This window comes from Manis javanica, chromosome 2, assembly GCF_040802235.1.
Source record: "Manis javanica isolate MJ-LG chromosome 2, MJ_LKY, whole genome shotgun sequence".
Taxonomy (NCBI): domain Eukaryota; kingdom Metazoa; phylum Chordata; class Mammalia; order Pholidota; family Manidae; genus Manis; species Manis javanica.
This window is the reverse complement of record NC_133157.1, coordinates 209607217-209621430: the sequence shown is the minus strand read 5'-3', so window position 1 is coordinate 209621430 and position 14214 is coordinate 209607217. Positions and strand designations below refer to the sequence as shown.

The following is a 14214-nucleotide window of genomic DNA, read 5'->3' as shown; positions in this document are numbered from 1 at the left end:
CACACACACACACACACACACACACACACACACACACAGACCGGCTGTCCCTTCCTCTTATAAAGCCACCAGTCCTGTCGCATTTGGGACCACCCTCATGACCTCATTTAACCCTAATTAGCTCCCTAAAGTCCCCATCTCCAAATACCGTCACAGTCGGGGGTAGGGCTTCCACATATGTATTTTGAGCAGACACAAGTCAGTCCATATCAGGGGGTGTGACGTTTGGTCAGTAACAGATATTTGCTGGCTTTTCACTAGGAAAATACTTCCCAGCACGCAGGACTGCTCTGTGTAGCTTTATTTGCTCCTTGTGGTTGCCCGGTAGCTGGGAAAGAAACCAAATAGGACTGACGCAGGAAGAGCCCGGGCAGGGCAGAGAGCAGACACAGCTGGGAGGGCCGCTGTGACATCCTCCCCTCCCCACAGTTATGCCTCTGCACTGTGGCAGCCAGAAATTTCATTTTTGACTGTATTTTCTAAGAAAAATATTGTTTCTGCCCTAGACTTTCTGAAAATGAGAGCACTGAACGTTAATAATGAGATTTTTGGGCTTGATTGACCAAAGCACCTGCTGAGCCTTTATAGTTCATGTATTTATTTTCATCTCCTGACCTTGGAGTTGTTTTCATAATCCTCTTGATTGCAGTAGTCCTATTTTATGCTAAATGTTTGCTTAAATGCCTACATCCTTATTTAGAAACATAACTGAAACTAAAACAAAGATGCGTCATTCTTTACAGCTGAGGAGAACGGATGATCCTTTCCATCACGCAGGTCTCATGCCTCCTGTATCAGCAGCAGTGGCAGCATTTCCATCGCCATGACCACCATGTGCCAGGCGTGTTCTAATCACTAGGGTGCTGCGATAAAGAACACATTTCTGCCCTCAAAGAAGTCACAATCTAGTTGGAAAAGTTAGAAATACTTATAAAGAATCACTGGCAGGCTGGGTAGTCTGCATTTAACACCCACCTACAGGATAGCTTAGATTAATCTTTTCAAAATGTTGTTCAGGAGGTCACTCGTGTCTTGGGGGACATCATTAACATGCATTCCTTAGGAAACAGACCACGTGTTCAAATAAACCGGAGAAATGGTGTATGTAATCATTTTTTCCCTTTACCAACCCCTGAGATTCACAAAGCTCATTAGCACATTTAAGGTCTGAGAATTCCAGGAGCAAAGAAATCTGTTTAACGGTTGAATGCTTAATATCATTTTCTAAACTTATTGCCCCATACTTTTTCCCCTACAGAAAACCCTGCAAAACTATAGTTTGAGGAACCCAGAATTAGAGGGCATGAACAGTAGGAAGGAGAGGGAGAAAGTTTTTGGGCAACCAAGATTAGAGGAGTTTATCATTTATCCATTCATTCAGCAAATACCTACAGCACACATTTTATGTGTTCAGTGCCTCCTAGAAGAAGGCCAAGGACACAGATCAGTTTCCTGCCCAGGAAGCAGCAGAGAGGAGGGAGGGCGTGGCTGGAACTTGAGGACAGGCGAGGCTTGAACAAAGGTAGAGTCAAGGAGTGGTGGCCCTGGGTGGCAGAGAGCAGGATAAATTCTCTGCAATCTTGGACAATCAGTGCTTTTCACTGACTTTTCTAGTGATAGTGATCGTGTGGTGCTCTCTCATGCTAAAATTTAATCAATTAACTGAATAATAAGTTAAATTTAAAATCTTTCAATTTAATAAAATGTCAAAAAGTTAAAAATAATACTACTTTAAAGTTACATAAAGAGAGAAATCAAATCTCCCTACCTCTGCAATTCCATCCCTAGAAATAACTTACTTTTCTTAGCATATTTCAACATGTCTGTATCTATTTACACTTGCTACAGCTACATCCCGTGTTTATTTAACGGAGTCCTGCTTCATGCATAACATATTGATCTTCTATTTTCTTTTCTTCATATAACTCAGACATTTTTCCAGATCCGTTCATATAGGTCCTCCTCATTCTTTTTAGTAGCCATCTAGTGTTTTCTTGAATTAGTGTAGCATCCATTTATACATTCATTCCACAAATATTAAGAAGACCCTATTCCAGATCCAGGAGACAGTGTAATGGACAAGACAACCAGTACCCTTGCTCTTCTGGAGATTACATCCTTGCTGGGAATGGTGTGGCATTAAGAAGGCATGAAAATAAATAAAGGAACAAATAAATAAGGTGAACATTAGAGATAACTGCTATGTAGGGAATTTAAATTTGGTGATAGGATCAGAAATGGGGAAGGGACTATTTTGGAATGAGTTTCTCCTAAGTAATTAACATCTGGATTGTTGACAAATTTGGCTGTTAAACAATGCTATAATGAACATCCTTGAAAATATTGCTTTGTGGGCTTATACCATTCTATCTGTAGGATAGAGTTTTCAAAATGGGATTTATCACTCAGTTCTTATCTCTGTAGCATTTCTCTATCTGTTCAGTCAGTCCCCTCCCTCACTGGCCCCTTACCCTGGCCTTCTTTTTTTTTTTTTTTGAGAGGGCATCTCTCATATTTATTGATTAAATGGTTGTTAACAATAAAATTCTGTATAGAGGACTCGATGCACAATCATTAATCAATCCCAAGCCCAACTCTCAACAGTCTCCAATCTTCTGAAGCATAATGAACAAATTCTTACATACTGAGTAAGTTCTTACATGGTGAATAGTGCAAGGGCAGTCATCACAGAAACTTTCGGTTTTGATCACGCATCATGAACTATAAACAATCAGGTCAAATATGAATATTCATATGATTTTTATACTTGATTTATATGTGAATCCCACATTTCTCCCTTATTATTATTATTATTATTATTATTTTAATAAAATGCTGAAGTGGTAGGTAGATGCAAGATAAAGGTAGAAAACATAGTTTAGTGCTATAAGAGGGCAAATGTAGATGATCAGGTCTGTGCCTATAGACTAAGTATTAATCCAAGCTAGACAAGGGCAACAAAACATCCATGGTTGCAGAAGATTTCTCTCAAAACAGGGGGTGTGAGGTTTTGAGCCTCACCTCTGTTGATCCCCAATTTCTCACCTGATGGCCCCCCTGCAACTGTGCCTGTCTTAGGTTGTTCCTCCCTTGAGGAGTCTTAACCCGTCTCTGGCTAACCAGTCATCTTCCGGGGCCATACAGGGAAATGTAAAGTTGCTAAGTGAGAGAGAAGCAATATTGTTTGAAAAGGTTAGCTTTTTACTTCTTTGCAGATTTATGCCCTGTGGCTTCTATGCCCAGCATTTGTCTTGAGGTATCTTTACCACTTGGAAGAATTATGATACTCGGTAATTTCGATATGAGGCACAAATTCTACCCTGGCCTTCTTTTAGAAAGTGTTTGCTTGTGGTGGTTTAAGGCCCAACTTGCCTGGACTCAGACCTCATTCAGAAACAGATCATGACTCAGCTGGCCACTGCTAAATGCAAGGCTGATGGAGTCATGGATTCAGAGCCCATTAGTTCTGGGATGAGCCTTCAGATCCATCCCATGATTTTGTAGAAAGGTCTCAGAGAGATGACATGACTTGCCAGAGATCTCACAATAACTTAGGAATAGAACTAGAACTCAAATGCATGCCTTCTGCTTCCTGGTCCAGCATATTCCTCATAACTCTTGGCAAATGCTGCTTTCTGCTGGGAGATGACTCCAGAGAGAATTGAACTTGGGCAAATCTGATGACTTTTCTTTAACAGCAAAATGGAGAGACTAAAGTAACGGTTGTTAACCTTGGCTGCACACTAGAATCATCTAGTGTGCTCCTAAAAATCCCAAAGCCAAAGGCCAAATAAATCAGAATACCTGGATATGGAACTCAGGCATCAGTATTTTTAAAAACTCCCAGGGGATCTCAGAGTGCAACCACTGGACACAAGGGATTTCCTTTCTCCTCCCAGGCCTTTAACCTTAGCCCAGCTGATCCAGATGGCAAAGCGGATCCCTACATTATGGTCAAGCTTGGCCAAACAGAAATCAAAGACCGGGACAGATACATCCCCAAACAGCTGAACCCAGTGTTTGGAAGGTCAGTGGTCATCTGGGTCACACTGCACTGTCCTCTGCATTTGCACCTGTTGTGTTTCTGCATGGAGCCCGTGCGTATGCATGTGTGTGTTGAGTAATGATGGCAGGAAGTTAAACTGTCTTCTGCCTGTGATAACAGCCAACCAAGCCTAACCTTCTGGGCCAGATGCTTTCCTTGGGCCTTTCAGGAGTGGATGGTGTGCAGTGATCTTCATGCTCTTGGTTTTCCAATAATGATTTTCCTAAATCTTAAATTTGGAAGACATCTTGAATGCCTCCTGCCTTTGGACATGGACTTCCTTTTAAAAACAAGGCACCCGGGGCCCAGAGAGAGGTTTAGAAACTTAAATTCACACAGCTCATGTGTGGAGAAGGGCCAGATCTCTGGTCTTTTATCTCCCATCAAAGGGATTTTCCCATCATACCATTTTGCAGCACATTTGAGGTGACTCCTAAAGTAAAAAAGTTGAACCATATCCCCCACTTGTGTTTTGTGTTCCTGCAAAGTGTGTTCAAACACATTGCATTTGTGTGCATTCAGTGAAGGAGGCATTCTCCAGTTCACATCAGCCCTGCCACTCCCACTGGTCCCCTAAGAGGGTGTGTCACACATTCGTGCTCCCTGCTTGGTTTGTGTACCTAATGGCTGTTAAGTTTAAAGCCAAGCAGATGTGGGTTTCATTCTGCCATGTAAGGCTGTGTAACTTTATGCAGGTAGCTTGACCTCTCTGATCCTAGTTTTCCTCATGTAAAGCAGCAATAATGACACTTAACTCTCAGACATCTTTAGAAATTGAATGTACAGCACCAAGCTCATTGTCTACAATAGCACACAGTCGGTGCCAAAAACACATCAGTTTCCTTCCACTCCTCCTTGGTAATCATTTCAGCAGTGGGTACATCTTAAGGGTATTTAATTCTTATTTCTTGTATAACAAGGGACATGGGATGAAATCTCCATCAGCCTCACTTAAATTCATTTACACATTTGGGATCAGTTTCCAGCCTCTGATATTTGATCAGCACCAGCCTCTTATTCTGTAGTGCTCTGAGGAAATGAGGCAATAAATGATCTTGCTTATTCAAATTAAAGAGAATGACAAAAATGACGGTGCCAGAGAAACTTACCCTTACTTCCCTGATCCAGAGACGACCTCTATCATTAGCTGCCATTTATGTAACAGCACTTCATTTTGCCAAGTGCTTTGCCGTCACTTTTTATTAGCTACTTCCACCACGGTGCCATAAATTAGACTGCTTTTATTACCCTCATTTACAGCTGTGGTAAACAAAGAAGAGGGTGATGGAATATTCCCCACTGGCATTGCAGAGCCTCTTCCAAACCCTCCATGTGTGGTTGCTTTGTATTTAATTGCTACTCAGGGACAGAAATTGCTGGCCCAATCATGCAGTGCTCCGGCAAGGACAGTCGAGGGCTCTAGTGCCTGACCTGGGGTCCTGGGAATCCCCTTTGGCAACTTCACCCTGTGAGCATGTGACAGGCTCCACCCGCCGATGCCAGGGCATCTTGCCTGCTTTAGTTTCCTTCGTAACCTTTGACATGAATTGATATGCTATGTGCTCATTAGCTGTCTCCCATCTCCCCACAAGGATGGAAGCTCCATTTGGGCAAGATTTGGTCTAGTTTGTTCAATGCTGTGTCCCCAGAACCTAGGACAGGGCATGGCATAGAGCAGATGCTCTGTAAGTGTGAATGAATGAATGAACAAACAGAATGAGGGACAAACCTTCAGATGAATGGGACCCTGTCACTCCTCATCATCCTGAAGTGGAACATGTCTGCAGTCCCTGACTTTTTTAATAACCACAGTGCTTGACAGGTAGTGGATGTATAATAAATGCTGAGCGAACAAATGAATAAATAAGAGAATGGATGACTGAACAAAGAAATAATAGGACATCTTTGCTCTGAAGCTTAGAGGTGGTGAATGTTTTTACCCATTTCTGGATACATTCTCTTTTCTCTAACCACCATTGTATCTAGAGAGAGTATTTCATTGACATACAAGTTGGCATAGGCCTAGTTTTCCCCTATGTGACTGAAAGTCCAACCATGGTGAGCTATTTTTGATAGTTTTATAAATGACAGTCCAGTGAAAATTCAGCAGAGGCTAGTCTGTGAGCACACAGCTTGGGGAGATGGACCAGAGCAGCTAAGTCCCCGGTCATGGTTGCCAGGGGGTCAAGCACTTAGTAAGTCTGTCCTCAGTGGCAGCAGCCATGGTGATGGCCACGCCCAGGCACAGGTGGCTAGAGGCTTCCTTTTGAGATGCCTCCAGAATATCAATTATAGTTTGGAATCTAAATCTTGGAGCCCCAGGGAGGCAATGCCATATGCCTCCAGACAGAAGACGTAGGATTTCTTCCCTTGCATGGCCATGCCTTGGCTGGCTAGAGCTGCCTCATTTGGATCCAGTTGCTGGAGTTGTCCGACAATTTCTGCTGCTTTCTCTCTGGGGAGGGTTCATTGGCCCTGGGCTGTGTTGTGATGGCTGTCCTAGCCGCGCTGGAGAGGAGTGAGAGGGTAAGTGGATCTGACCATGGGGGCAGCAGCCAGAGGGGACATGCAGGGAAACAAAGGTCTTCTGTTCTCCCTTCTTCACCACCTCCTCTCGGTCCCTTGCTCACAGACCAGCCCACCCCACCCTGTCCTAGGGCAGCCTGAGTTGGGAACAGCTGGAGAAACACTGATGTGCACTGATTTTGTTTTCAAGAAGGCATTTTCCTAAATGAACTGTGATGTGATTCTTAATTACCTTCTCCAACGCTCAGAGGCACAGATAACACATGGCCGCAGGAAATCCAACAGCCTCCTTGCAGCGCCTTGCATGGCTGCAGCACCATGGAAAGAGCTGAGAACTGGGAGTTGGGAGACTGGCACTTCCCCCAGTTTGGGCCTGATTCATGATCCTGGGCAAGTCACTGTGTTCCCAGATTTCAATTTCCCTATCTATAAAATGAAGAGATTGGATATGGTGATTGCCTGAGATGCGGTACCATTCAAAGGAACATTTAAGTGTTTCCTCTGTGTGAAGTGAAGTCACCAACAAGGCAGAGATGCAAACTGCAGGTGTCTATTTTCAAGGGGCTCAGGGTCTTGTGGAGGTGGCATACCTGTCTGCAATTCTGTTCTTTGTGACTTCTCATCTTCAGTAGGGTTTTCACTTAAAACAAACTCTGCTGGTATTTCCTGATGAAGCAACAATGGAGGGGAATGGAAATACTAGTTTATTGGGCACCAGCTGAAAACTGGGAAGATTCATGTGTATTTTTATATAAACAATCTCACATTTAACTGCACTCCTAATGAGGCTGAAGGGGATGAAATGATTTACCCAAAGTTTTACAACCAGGAAGCTACGGGTGCAAAACCAAAATTGGAAATCAATTTTGAAAAACAAAATCCTGTTTGAGAATGACCCGAGGCTTTCCATCTCCATCTCGCTGTCATCCCAGATAATGACTACAACATAGTCCATAAAAAGGGAGATTATTGGCTAGAAAAAGTTGACAAAGGAACTAGAAATTGATTGTATCTCAATGAAACATTAGGCTAAATAAATATCCACTAAGCTTTAACTGAGTTGCTGAGTGTTTAATGAGTTCATATGGACAGTGGACTACTGGGAAAAAGTTCCCTGTGTTGTCAAAAGCCATGGACTCCTAACGCCTCTGTTTGGACGACAGGTCATTTGAGATCCAGGCCACGTTCCCAAAGGAGTCCCTGCTCTCCATCCTGATCTATGACCATGACATGATCGGAACAGACGACCTCATCGGGGAGACCAAGATTGACCTGGAGAATCGCTTCTACAGCAAACACCGAGCCTTCTGTGGCCTGCAGAGCCAGTACGAGATGTGAGTTCTTTCGAAATCCCGTGGAGACAGCACTGGTGTTCTGAGACTGTGGCCTCAGGCTGCCCATGCTCTGGGAAGGCCGGCCCAGGCTCAGCTTTAGTATCTCAAAATGATTCCAAGCGGCAGGGCTGGCTTGGAGAACCTGTTCACTGCACTTGAAGTTGGTTGGGTTTGGAGTAGCAATTCCCTCAAGGCCTATTGAGGTGTTACCCCTACCTTACAAATGAGGGAGGAGTAGACCCCACTCTCACTCTTTACAAAGATTTTGAATTCTGCTTAATTTTAAAATGTAGACTACCGCTTTATCTTTTTTAAAGTATGCTTTATCAGATATCTTACAAAAAAACAAAAATATCTCAAATTTCAGCCAGGAGAACATACTAGATTTCCATGGTATAATTTTAGAAATATTTTTCCTGAATACAAAATAATATACATTCATTTAAAAAAATCAGGGAAATACAGAAAGTACAAAATAATGCTTAAAAGTATTATGCTCAGAGATAACATGTAACAAATTTATGTATTTCCTTTTAGTATTTTTCCTGCTGTTTCCCACTAAGGTGGGCCTCATTCTACCCATGTAATTTTGAAAACCGCTTGTTGCACTTACCCTTATATCATAAGCATTCTATAATGTCACTAAACATTTCCTGAAATCATTATTTTAATAGCTTTGTGGTGGTCCTTCATATGAATTTATTATTAAATGAGATAACCAGCTTGTCTCTGTGAACTTTAGAGCATTTATGCTTTTCTTTTTTATCCTATTAGAAATATTATTGCTATGAACACTTGCCTACAAAAGCCATTGCATAGCTTTCTGCTAATTCCCTCAGTAGACATGGATTATTCCATTATAAGGATTGTTACATGTATGTCTAAATCGCTCTCCAGAAGGGTTGTACCATTTTAGACTCTCTTTAACACAGTCTGCCTGTTTCCTCCGTGGCATGATTTTCAGACGAGGCTCTACTGCTGGCCTATTTCTCTCTGAGCCTGGAAAGCCAGTTCAGTTTTGGGGGCTCTAGTGATTGTATGAGCCACCTGGGTATTTGCATCATTCTCAAGTACCTGAGAGGGTACCATTCAGAGAATGAATGATTTTAGCTGTCCTCACTCTGAAGTCAGTGAGGAAGCCACAGCAGATGTGATGCATCTTCTCTTCAGAAGAATTTTCTGATGGTGGAACTACCAGGGAGCAGAACAGTTTAGCCAAAGGAGTTGTAACCTTTGTTCACTGAAGGTTAAAAATAGACACAAGCATGTATTTCTGGGGAGGCCTATGTATGTCTCAGGGCCTGGCTGGGGTGAACTTTTCAGAATCCATGTATCTCTGGATGTAGGAGATACTGCTACTGTAACATGTAGGAAAACTGCTTTACAGATATGTTTTGATTTACTTAAATGCTTAAACAAGTTAACTTCTGATTAATCCGGTGTCCCAATGGGCAGAAAAATCTAAGCTTACCTTGGTCATGGCTCATAGGGGGACATTCATTGCAAGTTAATAATCTTTAACCTAATAGCTAATTTTTAAGGGAGGAAGGAGTTGGAAAGATTTAGAAACTCACCATCAGGAAAATCACTGATTAGAGAAACAGCATGTCAAGACTTTTTACCTGTGACATGAATCTCCAATATGATTTTGACGGGGGTGGAGAGGGGAAGAAGGAAGCAAAGAAATTGGAAGACTGAAACCAGGCTTAGAATAAGTAGCAGGTGGCTAGTCGGCTAGGAACAGAACAAAAACTAAACAAAAACTACATGCAGTGAAATTCACAGAAACAGAAAGCAGATTGATGTTTGCCAAAGGCTGAGGGGAGGTGGGACAAGGAATAACCACTTAATGGGTGCAAGATGGAAAATTTCTGGAACCAGATAAAGGTGGTGGTTGCAGAACATTATGAGTGTACTAAATGGTACTGAATCGGTCAACTTTAAAATGGTCAGTTTTATGTGAATTTCATTTAAAAATTTTTTAAAGTTATATTTCTTAAAAAAATCAGAACTGCCTGTAAAGGATTCTTATGCCAAGTCATACAAGCATATATATCGAGAGACATTGACCAGAAAAGAGGAAACAAAACAACCAAAACCACTAGCCTTTTATACTAGCAAGAAAAACATGACAGATACCACCGATCATACTTAGGTGGCTCTCATAGTGGGGACCTCGAGTGTGTCCTCCCAGGTGAAGCCAGGCCTCACTCCTTCTCTCCTTCCCCCCCTTTCCAGAGAAGGATACAATGCCTGGAGGGACACATCCAAACCCACCGAGATCCTCATCAAGCTCTGCAGAGACAACAAGTTGGACGGACCCTACTTTTTTCCCGGGAAAATACAGATAGGGAACCAAGTGTTTTCTGGAAACACAGTCTTCACCAAGCAGGACACTGGTAACCCTCCACAGCGTATCCTGCTGACATTGCTCTTCTTTTGAAAAGCTTACTTCTGGTGGTATTTGTGACTAGGGACAGTGGTCATTTATTATTAAAGTAATGCATGGTAGAAAATATGGAAAAGTAAGGGGTAGAATGAAAATCACTCATAATCCCCAAATTCAGAGATAAGCATGTGGCATACTGGTGTATTTCTTACAGTCTTTGTGTGTGTGTATGTGTGTGTGATATGTCACATTTCTTTTTTACAGAATTGTAAATGTACCATACATAGTTTTGTATCCTGCATTTTGTATTTCCAATAGATTATGACTATTTTCCTTTATTCTTTGGAACAATCAATGATAATGTTCCAGTCTATGGTCATGTCATTCATTTACAATTGTGTATTTTTATGTAATGACACTCAATACTATCATGAACATCCTTGCACCTGTTTTTACACATTTTTGTTGTTTCTGTAGTATAGATCAGATAAGTAGGATTATTGTGTTGGAAGGTAGATAATTACCTTAAAATGAATATTATATAAAATGAATAATTGGACACAACTCAATTTATCCCTATTTGCAATATAGTTGTTATACTAACAACTTTTCAACACCAGGAAGTAGATTTTCTATATGAGCATTATGGGGCATACTAGGAAGGTCCCAGAAAGGTTTTCATCAATTTATGATGAGGAAAAAAGCCACTTTTACTTCAGTGATACAGAGTAATTCTTGCACTGTCACCCCAACTCTATTTATAACCCTACTTGATGTTTCAAAATGGCCTCTGTATGGGGTAGTGTTTCTGATGCATTGAGCCCAATTCAAGATGTGCTATAGGATGTTTTGACACTGTTATGCTGATCCCACCACTTTGATGCCAAAATTTCTTTTTACCTTGTCATTTTGACATTAAGAACCCCTTGAAAGTTCTTGCATGCAGAGTAATTGACATTTAGATCGTGTGTTAATGACATAATAATGAATTTCTGTTCAGAAAAAGATTTTTTCACAATATAGTCTATTAAGTCAATTCAGTTTCTTAGTCAATAGCCTACATTTTCATGATTAAACAACTTTTTCCTACCCAAAATCTGAAATTATGTTCATCAAGATTAGATCTTAGATGATTAAGCTTTATGACAAAGATCTAGTTCGTTGATTATGTATTTATCCCCATCAACTTCTACTAATTGTAATTATTGCTATTGGGAGATTGTTTTTGTGGCCTTTTTTTGAAACTGAGTTCAACTTTCCTGTGTCCAATTTAGCCATTCTGAGCTTTGTCGAGATTTAATTATTCCAACACGTTTTGTCCTATTTCACGAGTATTGTTTTTACTAGTAGTTTTTACTGTGTATTACCTTTTTTGCTAAAATGAAAGATCAGAGAACCTCTCCTGCTGGCAGGTGTGGGTAGGAGGGCAATCCCAAGCAATAACAAGAGAAGACACGAAAACAGCCATAGACACATATCGCACACCCATTTCCTCACCTTGTCTAGGGTCTCCCCAGGCCCTCTCACACTGTGGTGTGAGCAGTTTTATACCTCCAGGAAACCTACCCTCTCTAGTGACTTAAAGCCAAGCTTGTAATCCCTAGATTCTAGAGGAATCTGGCTGAAGGGGTGAAAAGAGCCCTGTATTCCCAGACCCTGCCTGCTTCTAGCTTCCTGACTCATTGCACTTCCTGCTCTCTAAATCCTCCCCCCACTCTACCCCATTACTGTTTCCCAGTCTTTGTCCTCTTCTCATTTGCTGTCTTTTCTCTCTTTGTGCCCTGGTATATTTAAACGAACCTTTAAGGGAGTGTTTGAAAATGCATCTGACAGCCCATCACTGTTCCCTTACAGGAACTCACATCTGACAAGTCTCTTTATTTTTCTCTCTTCCATGCAGATGAGATGGTGGAGTCCTATGAGCACTTGGCCCTCAAGGTTCTTCACTCTTGGGAGGATATCCCGGAGGTTGGGTGTAGGCTGGTTCCTGAGCACATAGAAACTCGGCCCCTGTACCACAAAGATAAGCCAGGAATGGAGCAGGTAATGGCCAAAACAGTTCTGGTCCCAGCAGCAGTGTTCACCCCCAGGGACTGTGACATTTACCCTAAAATTTTATTTTGTGTTCCCTATAGTAAGGGTTCTCAACCAGGGACAATTTGCCCCTGCCCCCTCCTCCCCTGGACATTTAATGATATCTGAAAATATTTTTGGTTGTCTTAAGCAGGTGGGGGTGCAGCTGACATCTAGTGGGTAGAAGTCAGAGCCGCTACTAAACATGTGCTGCACAGGACAGCCTCTGCAACAGAGAATGATTCAGCCCATAATGTCAAGAATGCTGAGGTTAAGAATTTCTGCTCTAAAGTCAAAGTTGGATTTAGTGCTTTGACCTTTAGTGCTTATCCAACTCCTTTGGAAGATCCCTGATATCTAAGAAACTGCAAAGCCCAAGACCTTGTCCAAAATCTGCATTATTAAGAGCCTTCTGGGTGCTAAGCACTTCACATAAGTTGTCTCACCTAATTAGGATGATCATAGAACTGTTTATCCAAATGGCATGGCCACTGTGAGAGTGAAAGAGAACACTTTTGCTAATGAAGCTGGTCCACGGGGGCATGCATCAGGATTTTGCTAGATGAACAGGGGTGTGTGGGTTACCTAACCCTTATTCCTTACTGTTACCTGGTGGTGTACTTACTTAGGATCCTTACTTTTAAGATGAGGAAATTGAGGCTCAGAGAGTTTAAGTAATGTGCTCAGTGTTACTCAGCTGGTAAGCATTAGGCTGGTATTTAACCCAGGCAGTTTCAGTCCCTGATCCTGCCCCAGCTCTGTGCACGCTCACTGTGCAGCTTGGGCAAAGCCCAGGAGCTTGACTATCGTGAGGCAGGAACACCCCCCGGGCCAGCCCAGCAGTGTGGGGGTGAACCTGGTGATAGAATGTGTGTGGGAGTATCTTGAAGGATAATCTTTTATTAGATGTGGAAGTTTATGATTGTTTCCTGAAATTTACTACCAGATGCTTGAAATCTTTAGGTTACGGTATACTTCATTTTACCTGTCACATGTGGCTTTTGGTTAAACATGGATGTTCATGTCTCTTGAGAGGCCCTGGGGCTGGAAACCTCCACTGAATTGGCTCTTCTTTTCCCAAATACTAACTCTTTGCTTATGTTGTTCCTTGCCCTAGAAAGCCTTTTTCTTTTCTAGCCAAAGCCCCTCCTTCATCCAAACCCTACAAATCCTTCCCCCTCCATTGGAAGCCCCACTTAGTTCATATAAAATCTTTCCTGACCACCCCAACACTTTTGATCACTCACCTTCTCACCTGAGCGGATGGAGTACTTAGAATGTATGCAACTCAGCTGAGCATGGACTCCACTGGAACTTCTCCCTGTGCGGGCTCTCAATTCCCTTGCAACAGGGTAAATTCTGATGTGTGGAGTCCAGAGCAGTGGAGGGGAGGCCCTACTCTGCAGCTAATGAGCCACAGGATTTCAGATCATTTCTTTGACTTCTCTAAGCCTTAGCCTTTATGTGTACCACAGAAGTATGGCTGGGGTGAGCATTAATGGAGATAGTGGATGATAAGTTACCAACCATGAAGCATGGTACTTCTGACAGTACTATCTTTTTAATTCTTAGAAGTTTATTTAAAAAAGGCATGGTCTCTGGGGTCAACAGAAAGTGTTGAATCCAGACTCTGCTATATATGTCTGTGTAAAAATTGGCAAGCATATGCCAAGTAGAAATAATAGCATCTACTCAGTGGGCATATTGGGAGAATTAATGAGATAATGCTTATCAAGTGCATAGCACTGTGTGTACCACATAGTAGGTGCTTAATAAGGGTTTTCTTGCCTTTCCCCTACTCTTAATATATGCTCTAATTCTTAATAAAATTGTGTAAGTTCTCTGTG

General features: G+C 42.0%; 1 protein-coding gene across 1 annotated transcript in view; it reads left to right on the top strand.

The window, feature by feature from the left end:
- The window catches only part of FER1L6 (fer-1 like family member 6), a 123050-nt gene that overhangs the window by 78747 nt on the left and 30089 nt on the right, over positions 1–14214 (top strand). The window contains exons 31-34 of the mRNA XM_073230095.1: positions 3900–4027; positions 7735–7905; positions 10144–10304; positions 12195–12337. Of these exons, the coding sequence (XP_073086196.1) occupies positions 3900–4027; positions 7735–7905; positions 10144–10304; positions 12195–12337 (603 nt within the window). The remainder of the gene's footprint in view (positions 1–3899; positions 4028–7734; positions 7906–10143; positions 10305–12194; positions 12338–14214) is intronic.